Source organism: Chiloscyllium plagiosum, chromosome 1, assembly GCF_004010195.1.
Source record: "Chiloscyllium plagiosum isolate BGI_BamShark_2017 chromosome 1, ASM401019v2, whole genome shotgun sequence".
NCBI classification, from domain to species: domain Eukaryota; kingdom Metazoa; phylum Chordata; class Chondrichthyes; order Orectolobiformes; family Hemiscylliidae; genus Chiloscyllium; species Chiloscyllium plagiosum.
The window spans coordinates 3,772,276-3,787,116 of NC_057710.1; the positions used below are offsets into that span (position 1 = coordinate 3,772,276).

General features: G+C 46.1%; 1 protein-coding gene and 1 long non-coding RNA gene across 2 annotated transcripts in view; one reads left to right on the forward strand and one right to left on the reverse strand.

Annotated features, from left to right (window-relative positions):
• Positions 1-2,546: 2,546 nt before the first annotated feature.
• The window catches only part of LOC122555167, a 22,838-nt gene continuing 10,543 nt past the window's right edge, over positions 2,547-14,841 (forward strand). The window contains exon 1 of the long non-coding RNA XR_006313197.1: positions 2,547-2,558. This is a non-coding gene — a long non-coding RNA (uncharacterized LOC122555167). The remainder of the gene's footprint in view (positions 2,559-14,841) is intronic.
• Positions 6,794-12,802, reverse strand: LOC122555162 (homeobox protein not2-like). Its single transcript, XM_043700890.1, has 3 exons — positions 11,998-12,802; positions 10,455-10,639; positions 6,794-7,255 (listed from the first exon to the last, which is right to left on the reverse strand). The coding sequence occupies exons 1-3, from the start codon at positions 12,260-12,262 to the stop codon at positions 7,088-7,090; spliced, it is 618 nt and encodes a 205-aa protein (XP_043556825.1). The 5' UTR covers positions 12,263-12,802; the 3' UTR covers positions 6,794-7,087.

Consider the following 14,841-nt stretch of genomic DNA (forward strand, 5'->3'; position numbering starts at 1 on the left):
TGTTCCCCGGCCAACATCTCTGTCTCAGGCTTGCTGCAGTGCTCCAGCAAAGTTCAGTGCAAGCTGGAAGAACAGCACCTCATTTTTCATTTGGGACCTCAACAGCATTCTGGACTCAATATCGAGTTCAACAAATTTAGGGATTGTGCTATCCCATATTCTTACCCTGTCCCCCACACAACGGACCTTGTTATCACATGGCCTGCTATTACAACGCTATCTTGATGAAGGGCTTTTGCCCAAAACATCGATTCTCCTGCTCCTCGGACTCTGCCTGACCTACTGTGCTTTTCCAGCACCACACTCTCTAATCTCCAGCATGTACAGTCCTCACTTTCGCCTGCTATTACAACTACCCATTGTTAGGCACTAACAGTTCCCATTAATAACTACTCACCTTTCCTACCTGACTGATATCCAATTTTTTGTCTGTCCGACTGTTCTCTCTCTTTGGGCTCTATCTCTGCCTATCATTTACTCCTTACTCCCTCCCCAACCCCATAAATGAACAGCTTTTTACTAGCTACAGTCAGTTCTGAGGAAGGGTATCTGAACCCCAAACATCAACTCTGATTTCTCTCCACAGATGCTGCTAGACCTGCTGAGCTCTTCCAGCAATTTCTGTTTTTGTTACAGATTTCCAGGATCTGCAGATCTTTCGATTTTTATTTAGACTTTTAATTCCAGGTATTTCATTGAATTCAAACGTCATTGTCTTCCATGGTGGGATTTGAACCCAGGTCCCCAAAACATCAACTGGATCTCTCTAGATTAGCAGTCATAGAGTCATAGAGATGTACAGCATGGGAACAGACCCTTCGGTCCAACCTGTCCATGCCGACCAGATATCCTAACCCAATCTAGTCCCACCTGCCAGCACCCGGCCCATATCCCTCCAAACCCTTCATATTCCAGTGGTAATACCACTAGGCTATTGCCTCTCCCTAGTCAATTATATCAATTCTCCGATTTCTCACTCATATGTGAGACTTATTAATCCTGAGGTTGTTGCTTTAGAGGTCCTGCCTTTCAGTCTCCTTACTAATCCCAGAAATCTGCTGTCAGGATTTAGCTTGCTTCCTGCCTAAGTCATTTCTATCAACATGGACCACAGCCATTCTTTTATCCACTTCCTTCAGAATACTCTGCAGCTGTTCTGTGACACTCCTATAGTGACACCAGGCAGGCAACAAACCATCCTGGAGGCAAGCTTACAACCACGGAAATATCTATCTGTTACCCTGAATAAAGAATCTTCAGGGAGATACGGAATGCAGATACAGCAAGTACAAAACTGAAGATGAGCAGCAATGTGAAAACCTTGCTACAAAGAAAGCTTTGCAATCTTATGCCTTCAACAGGAAGTCACAGTTAAGTAGATTAGATTACTTACAGTGTGGAAACAGGCCCTTCGGCCCAACAAGTCCACACCGACGCGCTGAAGCGTAACCCACCCAGACCCATTCTCCTACATTTACCCCTTCACCTAACACTACGGGCAATTTAGCATGGTCAATTCACCTAACCCCTGCACATTTTTTTTTGGACTGTGGGAGGAAACCGGAGCACCCGGAGGAAACCCACGCAGACACGGGGAGAATGTGCAAACTCCACACAGAGAGTCGCCTGAGGCGGGAATTGAACCCGGGTCTCTGGCGCTGTGAAGCAGCAGTGCTAACCACTGTGCTACCGTGCCGCCCAAGTAATGAAGAGCTAAAGGGTAAAGTTGGAGATGATGATGACCTGAAGATTTTGGACAAATCTGATGAAGTTATCAGCTGGCTAGATAAGAACTTGACTTCTGTAAAGGATGTGCATGTGCACCAAGAGAAGGAGCTGGAAAAAATCTACAATGCCATTATCAGAAAGGGGCCTGGTTGACCAGCACAACGTTTTCCCTGGTGTTGGCAATGCTCCTTCAGATGCCGAGATATCATCAGATCCAACTGTGGAAGAGATCAATTAAATACACAGTACATCCATTCATCACCATTGTCTAATACATGGATAGGAAAGATTTAGAAGGATATGGGCCAAGTGCAGGGAAATGGTGTTAGCATAGGTGGACATTTGTGTCGGCACAGACCAGTTTGGGCCAAAGGACCTGTCTCTGTGCTTTAGGACTCTATGACTGGATTGGCTAATATGTCTTGTCAAGCATTCTAAAACTCAAGGAACTGACATCCATTAAGTTTCAAAGTTTTGGATGCACTTGAGCATCAGTCTAAATACTTGTCAGTCTTAATAAAACCTATGACCAGAAACAAAAAAATCTCCCTCAGTACTGCTCTTCCTCCTGCCTCCTTCCCTCCTTTACAGCAGAGCTCTCAGTGCCCCTGAGTGGGCTCCTGTGAGGGAACACCACCCTCACCAGCAACCAACATGGAAAACTGAGTCTCAGGATTTCGCCTGCACCCTTCTCAGCTGGGGTGTGACCATCTCCTAAATCTGCTCTCCACATGGTCAATTCTCTGCTTCACGGATACCCAGCAGTTACTTCAGCCATCACTCGAGTGCCAGAGCTTTTGTTTGTACAGGTGTTTTCCACTTGCAGAAGAGTCTCGGACGAGACGGTATGATCTCAGAATTCGGGGTCAAACAGGGATAAGCAGGAATTTCTTTGCTCAAGGGGTAGTGAATCTGTGGAATTATTTACCACAGAGGGCTTGTTGAGGCTGGGTCATTCAGCATATTCAATGCTGAGATAGACTGGTCTTTAATTAGGAAGGAAATTAAGTGGTTAGGCCGAAAAGTGGAGTTATCAGATCAACCATGATCTCAGCTGAATGGTGGAGCAGCCTTAGTTGGCCTAATCCTTTTCCTATGTTGCTAATGCATAACCACTGAGATTTTAGCTCTAAATCCTCGGTCAATGTGGTGGGTTTAAAGAAGTACCTGAAAGGAAGAAAGTAAAGGGTTCTGGGGAAGGGTTAGCGAGATCAAAGAGTCATGCAGCATGGAAATAGACCCTTCGGTCCAACCAGTGCATGCAAAGATAATCCCAAACTAAACTAGTCCCACCTACCTGCTCCTGGCCCATATCCCTCGAACCTTTCCTATTCATGTATCCATCCTGATGTCTTAAATATTGTAATTGTGCCCACATCCACGTCAGGAAGTTCATTCTACATGCGAACCAGCCTCTGTGTAAAACATTTACCACTCATGTCTTTTTTAAATCTCTCTCATCTTAAAAATGTTCCCCCCGTCTTGAAATTCCCCATCTTAAGGAAGACGGTGGGCGACACGGTGGCACAGTGGTTAACACTGCTGCCTCACAGCGCCGGAGAACCGGGTTCAATTCCCGCCTCAGGCGACTGACTGTGTGGAGTTTGCACATTCTCCCTGTGTCTGCGTGGGTTTCTTCCCACAATCCGAAGATGTGCAGGCCAGGTGAATTGGCCATGCTAAATTGTCCGTAGTGTTAGGGAAGGGGTAAATGTAGGGGTATGGGTGGGTTGCGCTTCGGCGGGGCGGTGTGGACTTGTTGGGCCGAAGGGCCTGTTTCCACACTGTAATGTAATCTAATGTAATCTAATCTACAGCTACCATTAACTCTATCTATACCCCTTATTATTTTATAAATATCTATAAGGTCACTTCAATCTCATACACTCCAGTGAGAGTCTATCCAGCCTTTCTTTATAACTCAAACCTTCCATACCTGGTAAATCTCTTCTGAACCCTCTCCAGCTTAATAATATCCTTCCTAAGACAGAGTAACCAGAACTGGACACAGTACTGCAGAAGAGGCCTCACCAATATCCTGTAAAACCTCAACATAATGTCCCAACTCCTAGACTCAAAGGACTGAGCAATGAAGGCACCTGTTCCAAATACCTTTTGAACTATCTTGTCCATATGAGATGCAAACTTTAAAGAAATATATACCTGAGTCTGTTGATTCCCCTGTTCTACAACATCACCCAAGGCCCCACCCTTGTTTTTCTTACCAAAATGCAATATCTCACATTTATTCAGATTGAACCCCATCTGTTGTTTTACAGCCCATTGACCCATTTGATCAAGATTCCTTTGTAATCTTAGAAAACCTTCCTCAGGATAGTGATCCACAACTTGTTGTCCAGACAACTCAAAGCACAGCTTTCCTGTGGTGGAACGATTAAAAATGGAGGATGTGGAGGGTTGATGGCTGGGAGAGTTGCAGGGCTGGAGGGGATTACAGAGAGTGGAGAGCACAGTTGTGGGAGCAGCTGTGTTTCGTGGAAAGGACACTAACAATTTGGAAACAAGGATGAGAATAAAATTGAGACATTGGTTGACTAGGAGCCAACATGCTAGGGAAGAAGTGGGACTTTCTTCGAATTACGACAAGGGCAGGAGAGGTTTGGATGACCTCTGGTTAGAATGTGGAAGATGGGCCTAGAGTAGATTGGAATAGTCAGCTCCAGGGATAACAAGGGCATGGATGGGTGTTTCAGCAGCAGACGGACTGAGGCAAGGATGAAGTTGGGCAACATTGGGATGTTGAGGTAAGGATTAGATTGGGCTTATCTGTGGGAAAAAGAAAGGTGTGAAGAGATTTGATGGAGCAACTCAAAATAATGAGGACTTCTGATCGGGTTGTTAAGGAAATTCTGATGGCAGGAGGTAGGGTCATGAGAGAATACATATCACAAGTGATTAGTAAGGAAATAGAAGGGGAGGTTTGACAAATATAGAGTGAGTTATTTTGATCTGGAATGCGGTGTCTACTTGAAGCTGTTGGAATTTTCAAAAGTTGAACCGGACACAAACTTAAAAGGAAGACATTTTCTTCTCCCTATGGAAGGAGCAAAAAAATGGGATTGAGAAGGAAGCGCTGTAGCACACGTCCAATGGCTGATTGGGCTCTTGCTTTGCATTCAACCCACAGTGGCTTGACAGTTCCATTTTGTCCCTGGGCTGTTAGATTCACAGAGGCATCAATCTGCTGCCATTTAATGAGATTTTCTTTATTTGCCAAAATACTTTATTAAAAACAGTATGAATGTAAAACACAAAATCTATCACATACACAGCAAAGGGTCTAGTATGATTGTTGGATCCACTTTCCTGGAAGTCCACTTTCCGAGAGAGTAATGGTGATTTGGATGTAGAGGGGTAGTGGTGAAATAGATTAAAAGGACAAATGGGAGCCTGATATTGAGATGGCAGGGGCTGAGGATAACAAGGGAGCACAGGGATTGCACAGAGCAACATTATCAGCTTGGCAGAAGCTACGTTTCGATGTTCAGAGAATGAATTGCTGGCTCGGCCTCAGCCTGAGTATAATGCACTGGTTTGGATGCTGTATTTTAGGAAGGATGCCAAGGCTTTGAAGAGGGTGCACACTGAAGATACTGTCCACCCCACATCATAATCTCTGTTCCCTCACGTCCTTCCTCCTTCTTCATAACCGCCGGAGATTAAGCCAGTCTTTCCACAAGCTAGCTGACACTTCTGATCTCGAGCTGATCCTCTGACCACAGCTCCCTATCACGAAGATTGCTCAGTTTTGTAACATAGCCCAGCTTCGCCCTTTCACCCTGTGCCTTTGTTACCTCTGGACTTTGATTATTCCAGCGCCTTCCAGGCCAATCACTCATTTTCCAACCACCACAAATTTGAGGTTATTCAAACACTGTTGCCTGTGTTCTAACTCACACCAAATCTCCTTCACCCACTTCCTCTGAGCTCACTGACCTATATTGCTCAAATGAGAGCTAACTCCTCAATTTTAACATTGTCATCCTTAATTTCTAAATCCAGCTATCCCCTCACTGCCCCTATCTCTGTAATCTTCCCTAGCTCTACCATCGTCTCAGTTATTTGCATTCATCTAACTCTGGCCTCTTGAGCATCCTCATTGTCCATTGGCAACCTTGCCTTCAGCTTCTGAAACACTAAGCTCAAAAACTCCCTCCCTTAGCCTCTCCAATTCCCTCCCTCTCTCCTCCTTTAATGTACTGCTCAAAACCTACTCTTAGATCAAGTCATATTTTCTCACGTAGCTCAGTGTCAAAGTTTGGTTAAGAATGCCTTAGGGCATTTTATTATATTTAAAACCTTTGAGGGTTTTGTTAAACAGAGAGAAATTGATTTCAATAACAGAAGGGGTGGTAACCTGAGGGACACAGATTTAAGGGGATTGGCTGAAAAGTCGGAGGTGCCATGGGGCATATTTTGCGGACAGTGAGTTGTTGTGATCTGGAATGTGTTGCTTGAAATTAATAGTCACTTTCCAAAGGCAATCTTTTAAATACTTAAATCGGACATACCTTTGAGGACTTTGAGGAAAGATCAAGGGAGTGGGATTTAACTAAGCAGCTCTTTCAAAGAGTTGGCAGATAAATGATGGACCAAATGGCCTTCATCTGAACTGTATCATTTTATAAATCTATAACCTCAGACACACAAGAACAGATGCACACACCCAGACATGCATAGACAGACAAATAGACAGCAAACAGACAAGTAGATGCACGCACAGGTGCACACAGACAAACAGACAGACAGAGATACAAACATCAACACAGGCAAATCATTGCACACAGGCTCATAGACATACACAAACAGGCACATGCGCAGGCAAACAGACACACATGCACACAGATGCACACAGACCCAGAGCTGAGCACAGACAAACATAGACACAGACACTTGCATCCACACAGGCAAACAGACGTATAGGCACACCGAAACAGACACACCGCAGGCAAAAACAGATGCACAGACACACACATGCTGACAAACAATCGCACACACACAAACACACGTGTGCACACATACATGCACACAGACACACATACACGTGCACACACATACACACAGGCAAACAGACAGACAAATACACATAGATGGAAAGACGCCTCCTTTAAAACTCCAATAATATATTAGGTATATCTATACTAATTTTACAATACACAATATGTTATAAACAACGGTGAGTGAACACACCAACAAGCCCCAGGTTTGATGCCTGCTCCGTGGATAGTCAGTAGGTACCAGCTGCACCAGTTTCAGGCTTGACAAATTATAGTTAGTGGTGTGGCTGGTGTGGACACAGCTATGTGCTAAGAGTCTGTGATGAACATCCTGCAGGATCTCAGGGCTGGTCCTCATGTTGGGTTTCAGGACATGGTCCCTCACCGGTGCTCTGAGAGTCCGGGCTGGCCTGAGTAGCCACAATACCCAGTCTGGCCAGCTTAGCCTGCTGCTGCTCAAGGCTCTGTTTCCTCCATTTGATTCTTCGGTTCTGGAACCAGACCTTGACCTGTTGATTGGAAGGAAGGGAGGGAAAGAAACAAAGATAACTAAGACCATAAGACATAGGAGCAGAAATCAGGCCACTTAGTCCATCGAGTCTGCTCTGCCATTCAATGATGGAGGTAATAAAGAAAGTGACAAGAATCCGAGATCCGAGTTTAGAAACAAAATGTGGATAGTCTTAATTGTAAAATTACTCAACCTCTCATCTTCAGGCGTGCTTAGTCATGCTAAATAGTACTTAAAATGAGCAAGGGATGTGATTGGTTTGAGGTAGCCTTCTGTCTGGCTAGTTGACAGACTGGGCTGTGGTGGGTCAGTCATGGGTCTAAGCCCCACCTAGACAGGGCAGTCTCTCCACACTACCTCCAGGGGGAGCCATGGGGTTCCGATTGTGCATGAGCCAGCGCTCTCCTCCCCTTTCTCTGGGACTTCTCCTGGGCCCTTCACACCAGCTCACCTCGTCCCATGCCTTTCCAAAACAGTGACGAAAGCAAATGATGCATTGGCATTCAGCGTGAGAGGATTTGAGTACAGGAGCAGGGATTGTTGCAATTGTGCAGAGCCTTGGTGAGACCACACTTGGAGTATAGTGTGCAGTTTTGGCGGAAGGAAGAATGTTTTGTCGATGGAGGAAGTGCGACAAGAATTTCTGGACTGTGAAGAAAAACTGGATCTTTTAGCATTACATTCTAGGAGTTTAGAAGAATGAGAGGGAATCTCATAGAAACATTCTAACAGGAATAGACAGGGCAAATACTGGAAGCATATTCCCAATGACCAAGGAGACCCGAACCAGGGGTCACAGTCTAAGGATATGGGGTAGGCCTGAGATGAGCAGAAATGTATTCAACCAGAGAGTGGTGAGCCTGTGAAATTCTCTGATACAGAAAGGAGCTGAGGCCAAAACATTGAATATTTTCAAGCAGTTAGATACCGTTCTTAGGGCTATAGGGATCAAAGGGTGAAAGCAGGGACAGAGGACTGAGTTGGATGATCAGCCATGATCATACTGAATGGCAATGCAGGCTCAAAGAGCCGAATGGCCCATTCCTCCTTATAAATACATGTTTCGGTTTCCATTTTTAAACTGGTCCAGAGATCACAGCCATGAGTAAATGCCACCAATTGTCAGTGTTTAGTGACAGAGTCGAAACAGAGAAACCGTTTCCTCTGGTAGAGACACCCTGGACAAAAGGCCAGACCATTAAAAATTAGAGAAAGGCTGCTAAGGGAGCAAAATCAGGAAGCACCTTTTCCACACAGAGGACATAATCTCAGAATAGGGGATCACCCAATGAAGACAGAGATGAGAAGGAATTTCTTCTCTCATAGGGTAATGGTTCTGTGAGGATTCTTTACGGCAGGGAGCTGTTGAGGCTGGGTCATCGAGTATATTCAAGGCTGAGATAGATTTTTTAATAAATGAGGGAATTAGTATGGCGAGATGATGGTGTTGTGGTGATACCACTGGATTAATAATCTAGAGACGCAGAATGATGCTCGAGGATATAGGTTTGAATCCCACCCTGACGGATGACCATCGTCAATTGTTGTAAAAACCAACTTGGTTCACTAGCGTCCTTTAGGGAAGTAAATCTGCTGTCCTTGACTATGACTCAGACCCACAGTGATGTGGTTGACTCTAAGCTACCATTTGGGCAATTAGGGATGAACAATAAGCACTGGCCTAGCTATCAACTCACATGGATGACTTTTAAAAAAAAAGTCATGGTTTATTATTTGTGTGGGATAAGGTACTGAGGGATAAACAGCTGAGCAGCAATGAGCCAAGCAATTGCTGAAACAGATTGCAGGGACTGAAATTCCTCTTCCTATTCTTGTGTAACAGACTTAAGGGTTTGAATGGTTTCCTTTTCCTGTGTAACAGGCTTGAGGGGCTGAATGGCCTCCTCCTGTTTCTGTGCGACTGGCTCAAGGGGATGAATGGCTCCTACTGTCCTCTGTGACAGGTTTGAGGGGCTGAATGGCCTCCTCCTGTTTCCATGAGATCAGGTAAGAAGTCTTTATGGGAAGAGTGGCTGGAATGAGCCTTGCTACCACAGGGGGTAATTTGGTTATCATCAGTGAAGGAAGCAGGATCTGTGGACAAGGAAGGAGAGATTTGAAAGAGATGCTGATAGTTTGAGATGGGCTAGAGGGGCTGGGAAGAGATTCACATGGAGTATAACCACCAGGAAGACTACAGATCCCTGTGCTGTACACTCTGCAGGTACAGGAATCAAAGTCGGAAGCAGAAAAGGCACTCATCATTAAGTTTCTTTTGGTTACACATAGAATGTGGCCGTCACTGGCTGGGCCCAATATTTATTTCCCATTCCTTGTTACCCTTGAGAAGGCGTGAATGAGCTGCCTTCTTGAAATATTGCAGAGGGGAGGCAATGCTTTGTTATTGGACTGGTAATTCAGAAACCCCAGGTAATGTCTGGGAACCTGGGATTGAATCTCACCATGTCAGAGGGTGAAATTTTAATTCAACAAAAAAAAAACTGGAATTAAAACTCTAATCATGACCATGAAGTGATTGTGGTCAAAACACATCTGGTTCTCTTATGTCCTTTAGGGAAGGAAATCTGCCCATTCTGGCCTACATGTGACTCCACACCCACAGCGATGTGGTTGACTCCGAACTGCCCCTGAAATGCATTTCCATCGCCCATTCAGTGTGGGCAGGAAGCTGTATGATCGCAGTAAGAGAAAAGAATCCCATAACCCAACCCTCCCCCAACCTTCAGCAGATTGATTTGACGAGGGCAGTAGGTCTGGTGATTTTTACACACTCTAAAGCACAACTCCAGCCCATGCATCCACGCCCATATCTTCCATACAGACCACCAACCACACCCTGCCCAGCTCCCGGAGTACAGCTGAGGTACTACACTTGGAATCTTGCTGTTTCCTATGGTCCAGTACCACTGACTCACTCACTCACATATGTGCTCACTCGCTCTCACTCACACATTCTCACACATGCACGCGCACACACACTCACAAACACACTGTCATACATACTCTCTCATATACGTGTACATCCATTATCTTATACACACTCATACACTCTCACAGACACACACACTCACACATGCACACACACACATACCCTCTCGCAAACACTGTCACACTCCCATACACTCTCACATATACACACACAAGGTTAGGATCCTAAAACCTGGTACCAGTCTTACTTGTGATTCATTGAGGTGCAGGGCAGTTGCCAGCAGAAGCCTCTCAGAGCCCACCATGTACTGCTGCCGGGCAAACTCCTCCTCCAGACGGGCCAGCTGCTCATGGCTGAAGATTGTCCGTACCCGCTTGGACTTGGCACCTTTCGATTTGAGAGGAGTGAGGGCAGCTCTGGCCAGTGGATATTCTGGGGATGGGGAGGTGAATACAGATAGAGATAAGAGGATGCCTTCTTATCCAAGCCAGCACAATACAAGATACCCCACCCCCAGCCCCAAATAAATCCTAACTCTCCCTCCCCACCAAAAAAAAATCTGCTGTAATACTGGGGACTGTTTTCCCCTTCAATATTGATGGAATTAAAAAAATATCACATTTTCTCAGCAAATTCACAGGAGGCCATTTGTGCCATCTTTGGAGAGCTGTCCATTGCTACTCTCCCCCACCCCAAGCTCCAATTTATCTTTGAAAGTTATAAAAACAGAGTATGCTGGGCAGCGCTGGCAGATTAGTGGACACAGACACAGAGTCATACAGCACGGAAACAGACCCTTCAGTCCATGCTGACCATAGTCCCACCTGCCTGCGCTTGGCCCATATCCCTCCATTTCTCATACATCCAAATATATTTTAAATGCTGTAACTATACCCTCATCCACACTTCCTCTGGCAGTTCAGTCCACACATGAACCAACCTCCAGGTAAAAAAGTTGCCCCTCGTGTTCTTTTAAAACCTCTCTCCTCTCACCTTAAAAATACATTCCCCTTGTCTTGAAATCCCCCACTCCAGGGAAAAGACACCTGTCAATCACCTTATCCGTGCCCTCTATAAGGTCACCCCTCGACCTCCCACGCTCCAGTGAAAAATATCCCATCCTATTCCAGCCTCTCCTTCTTTCTCAAAACCTCCACTCCTGGCAACATCTTGGTAAATCTTTTCTCAGCCCTCTCCAGCTGAATAATATCCTTCCTATAACAGGGTGACCAGAACTGGACACAGAGTCAACATTTCAAGTCCAGTATGACTCACTGGGTGAGAAACTTTTGTTAATTCCCTTCCCACGTCATTTTAAACCAAACTCTTCGAAGTCATAATCAAAAGCAGAAGTTGCTGGAAAAGCTCAGCAGGTCTGGCAACATCTGTGCAGAGAAATCAGAGTCCGGTGAACCCAAAAACGTTAACTCTGATTTCTCTGCACAGATGCTGCCAGACCTGCTGAACTTTTCCAGCAACTTCTGTGTTTTGTTTTCTGATTTACAGCATCTACAGTTCTTTCAGGTTTAATTGTCGTCTTCATCCCCTCATGAACAGGAAGAGCTCCTCCCCATCTACTCTATCCAGCCCACTCCTGACTGTGAAAACCTCGACCAGTTCTCCACTCCGCCTTCTCGCTCAGGAGAACAATCCCAACTTTTTAAATCTATCCTCACTTTTGAAGTTTCTCATCTCTGGAAGCAGGAGATGCGGATTAAAAGCTGGGACCTACATCTCAGAACTGTCCTGTGTCTAGCCCAGCACCAGAGAGAGAGAGAGAGAGCTCTTACCGTGTGTGTAGTGACCCTCCCTGTAGCCGCTGGTCCGGTAGAGCAGGGGCGCCCCGTAGTAGAGAGGGTAGCCGGCGTGGGGAGGCATTAAGCCCGGGTACAGAGGCTGCGGGACGGCGGGGCTGGTAGCTAGTCCCGGGGGAGCAGGGCTGGAGAGGAGGGCGTCGATGCTGAAGGGTTTGGGGGTGCATTCGGAGCAGAGAGGGGGGCGAGGGAAGGGAGGCGGGTAGGCAAGACCTCCCAGGGTCAGAGCCGGTACCTGCATGGCTGAGGGCAAATGGGTCCCCAAACTCAAGAGAGCAAATTTGGAGCAAATCGAGCCCTCCAGCAATGAGACGGGTCGGTGTGTGTCTGGATGAGTGTGTAGGCTTCCACTTGCCCTTATAGAGCGGGGTGTGATGTGTCAGTGACCCCCTGGAGAGCTCTTGTCCTGTTAAATCCCAGCTGAGAGATCTGAGAGGTGCGCAGGAGAAGCGCAGTTAATTGACGGAGTGATATAACACACTGGTGTGTTGTCAGTGCAATAATGACCCCGACCCATGTCAAAACATCTGCGGGATTTCAAAAGCCTTGCTTGTGTCCTGGGCTACAGTTTACCGAGACCTGGAAACGTCAGCCTGTAGGCAGCACCTTGATGTTAATTCAATCATCTTATTACCATTTAAATGAGAGGGGGCTGGGTGGGTGGGGGACAAATCTCTCAGCACTTCACCTTATCTGTGAGCAGAGGGAACACTGTGAAACTATGCTGCTGTAACTTCTGACTCAACCACAGAAATTGCTGGCGAAGTAATAGGTTCATAAGATATAGAAGCAGAATTAGGCCATTCGATCATGGCTGCGATGCTCCTCATCCCCATTTTCCTGCCTTCCCCGTATCCCTTCAGCCCGTCACCAATTAAAAATCTGTCTGACTCCTCCTTAAATTTACTCACTGTCCCAGCATCCACCGCACTTTGGGGAGAGTGAATTCCACAGATTCACAACCCTCTGGGAGGAGGAGTTTCTCCTCAACTCTGTTTTAAATTTGCTGCCCCTTACCCTAAGACTATGACCTCTCACCCTAGAATGCCCCACACCAGGAAGCATCCGCTCCATGTCTATTTTATCCACACCTTTTATTATCTTGAATACTTCAATTTGATCTCCCCTCATACTCCTAACTTCCAGAGAGTATAGACCTAAACTGTACAATCTCTCTTCGTATGATAAACCCTTCAGCTCTGGGATCAATCTGGAGAACCTCCTCTGAATTGCCTCCAATGCCACTACCACTTTCCTCAAATAAGGGGACCCATACTTTGCACAACCCTCCAGGTGTAGTCTCACCAATGCCTTGGATAGTCACAACTATACTTCTTTACCTTTATATTCTATTCCTTCAGCTATAAAAACCAACATTCCATTTTCACTTTCTTTATTCTCTGCTCTACCTGCATGCGGGTTTTCAGTTACTCATGAATGGGTACACCTAGATCCCTCTGCACTGGAGCACCCCAAGGTCTCTCCCCATTAAGATAATAGGTCACCTTCTTCACTTTTTTCAACCCATAACATTGCACTTATTGACATTAAACTCCATCTGCCACATTTTGGCCCACTCTCCTAGCCGAACTATATCCATTTGTAAGGTTCTTATTTCCTCTTTGCAATTTACTGTCCTGCCTATTTTTGTGTCATCCGCAAATTTGGCTCTCGAGCTTTCTATCCCCGTATCCAAGTTGTTAATGTTAATTGTAAATCACCAGGGTCCAAGGACCGAACCGTGTGTCACCCCCACAAATTCAGCAGGTCTGTGGGGAAATCAGCAGAGATCATGTTTCCAGTCCAGTGACTCTTCATCAGTTACATTTGACCACTGTTCACAGAGCCTGGAGTCACAGAGATCTATAGCACAGGAACAGGCCCTTCAACCCATCAAGCACTGGTCATTCATCCTAGTCCCATTTCCCAGCACTTGGCATCGCAAGTGCACATCTAAATCCTTCCCCAATGTGATGAGTGTTTCTGTCTCTCTAATCCTGACAGGCAGCGTGTTCCAGATTCTCACCACCCTCTGGGTGAAAAACGATTTCCTCACATCCCCTGCCCCTTACCGTAAATCCACGCTTCCGAGTCATTAATCCCTCCAACAATGGGAAATATTTCTTCCTGAGCACCCTGTCTATACCCCTCAGAATGTTATACAATCTTAATCATGTTCCCAGTCTCCAGCCAGGGTGGAGGGAAAAGTGGATGGGTCGAATGGCCTCCTTCTGAGCTGCACTACTCCATGTTCTCTAGATCTTTAAGATCAAGTCAGGTGGTGTTTAATGACATTATAAGGTAGGAACCACCCTTCTGAAGAGCTTGCACTTGAAATGTCGACTCTCCTGCTCCTCGGATGCTGCCTGACTGGCTGTACTTTCCCAACACCACACTCTTCGACTCTGATCTCCAGCATCTGCAGACCTCATTTTCTCCCCCTTCCAATGATAAAGCCTACCGCTCTCCCAGTAATACCCCCTCTTGTTACCTCTACATTTAGCTCTCTTATGCCAGCACCAGCATGGACCTCAGCTTGTTCCTCACTCTGTTGCTTGTGTCATAGAGGAGAAAGTGAGGACTGCAGATGCTGGAGATCAGAGCTGAAAATGTGTTGCTGGAAAAGCACAGCAGGTCAGGCAGCATCCAAGGAACAGGAGAATCGACGTTTCGGGCATAAGCCCTTCTTCAGGAATGAGGAAAGTGTGTCCCGCAGGCTAAGATAAAAGGTAGGGAGGAGGGACTGGGGGGAGGGGCATTGGAAATGTGATAGGTGGAAGGAGGTCAAGGTGAGGGTGATAGGCCGGAGTGGGGGTGGGG

Bases quoted from the DNA above. Each gene is read 5' to 3' on its own strand.
- LOC122555162 (XM_043700890.1), bottom strand. From the start codon at position 12,262: ATGCAGGTACCGGCTCTGACCCTGGGAGGTCTTGCCTACCCGCCTCCC. The intron at 10,640-11,997 runs GTAAGAGCTCTC...CCCCATCCCCAG, and splicing joins GGAGGGTCACTACACACACG to AATATCCACTGGCCAGAGCT. The intron at 7,256-10,454 runs GTAAGACTGGTA...TCCAATCAACAG, and splicing joins TGCACCTCAATGAATCACAA to GTCAAGGTCTGGTTCCAGAA.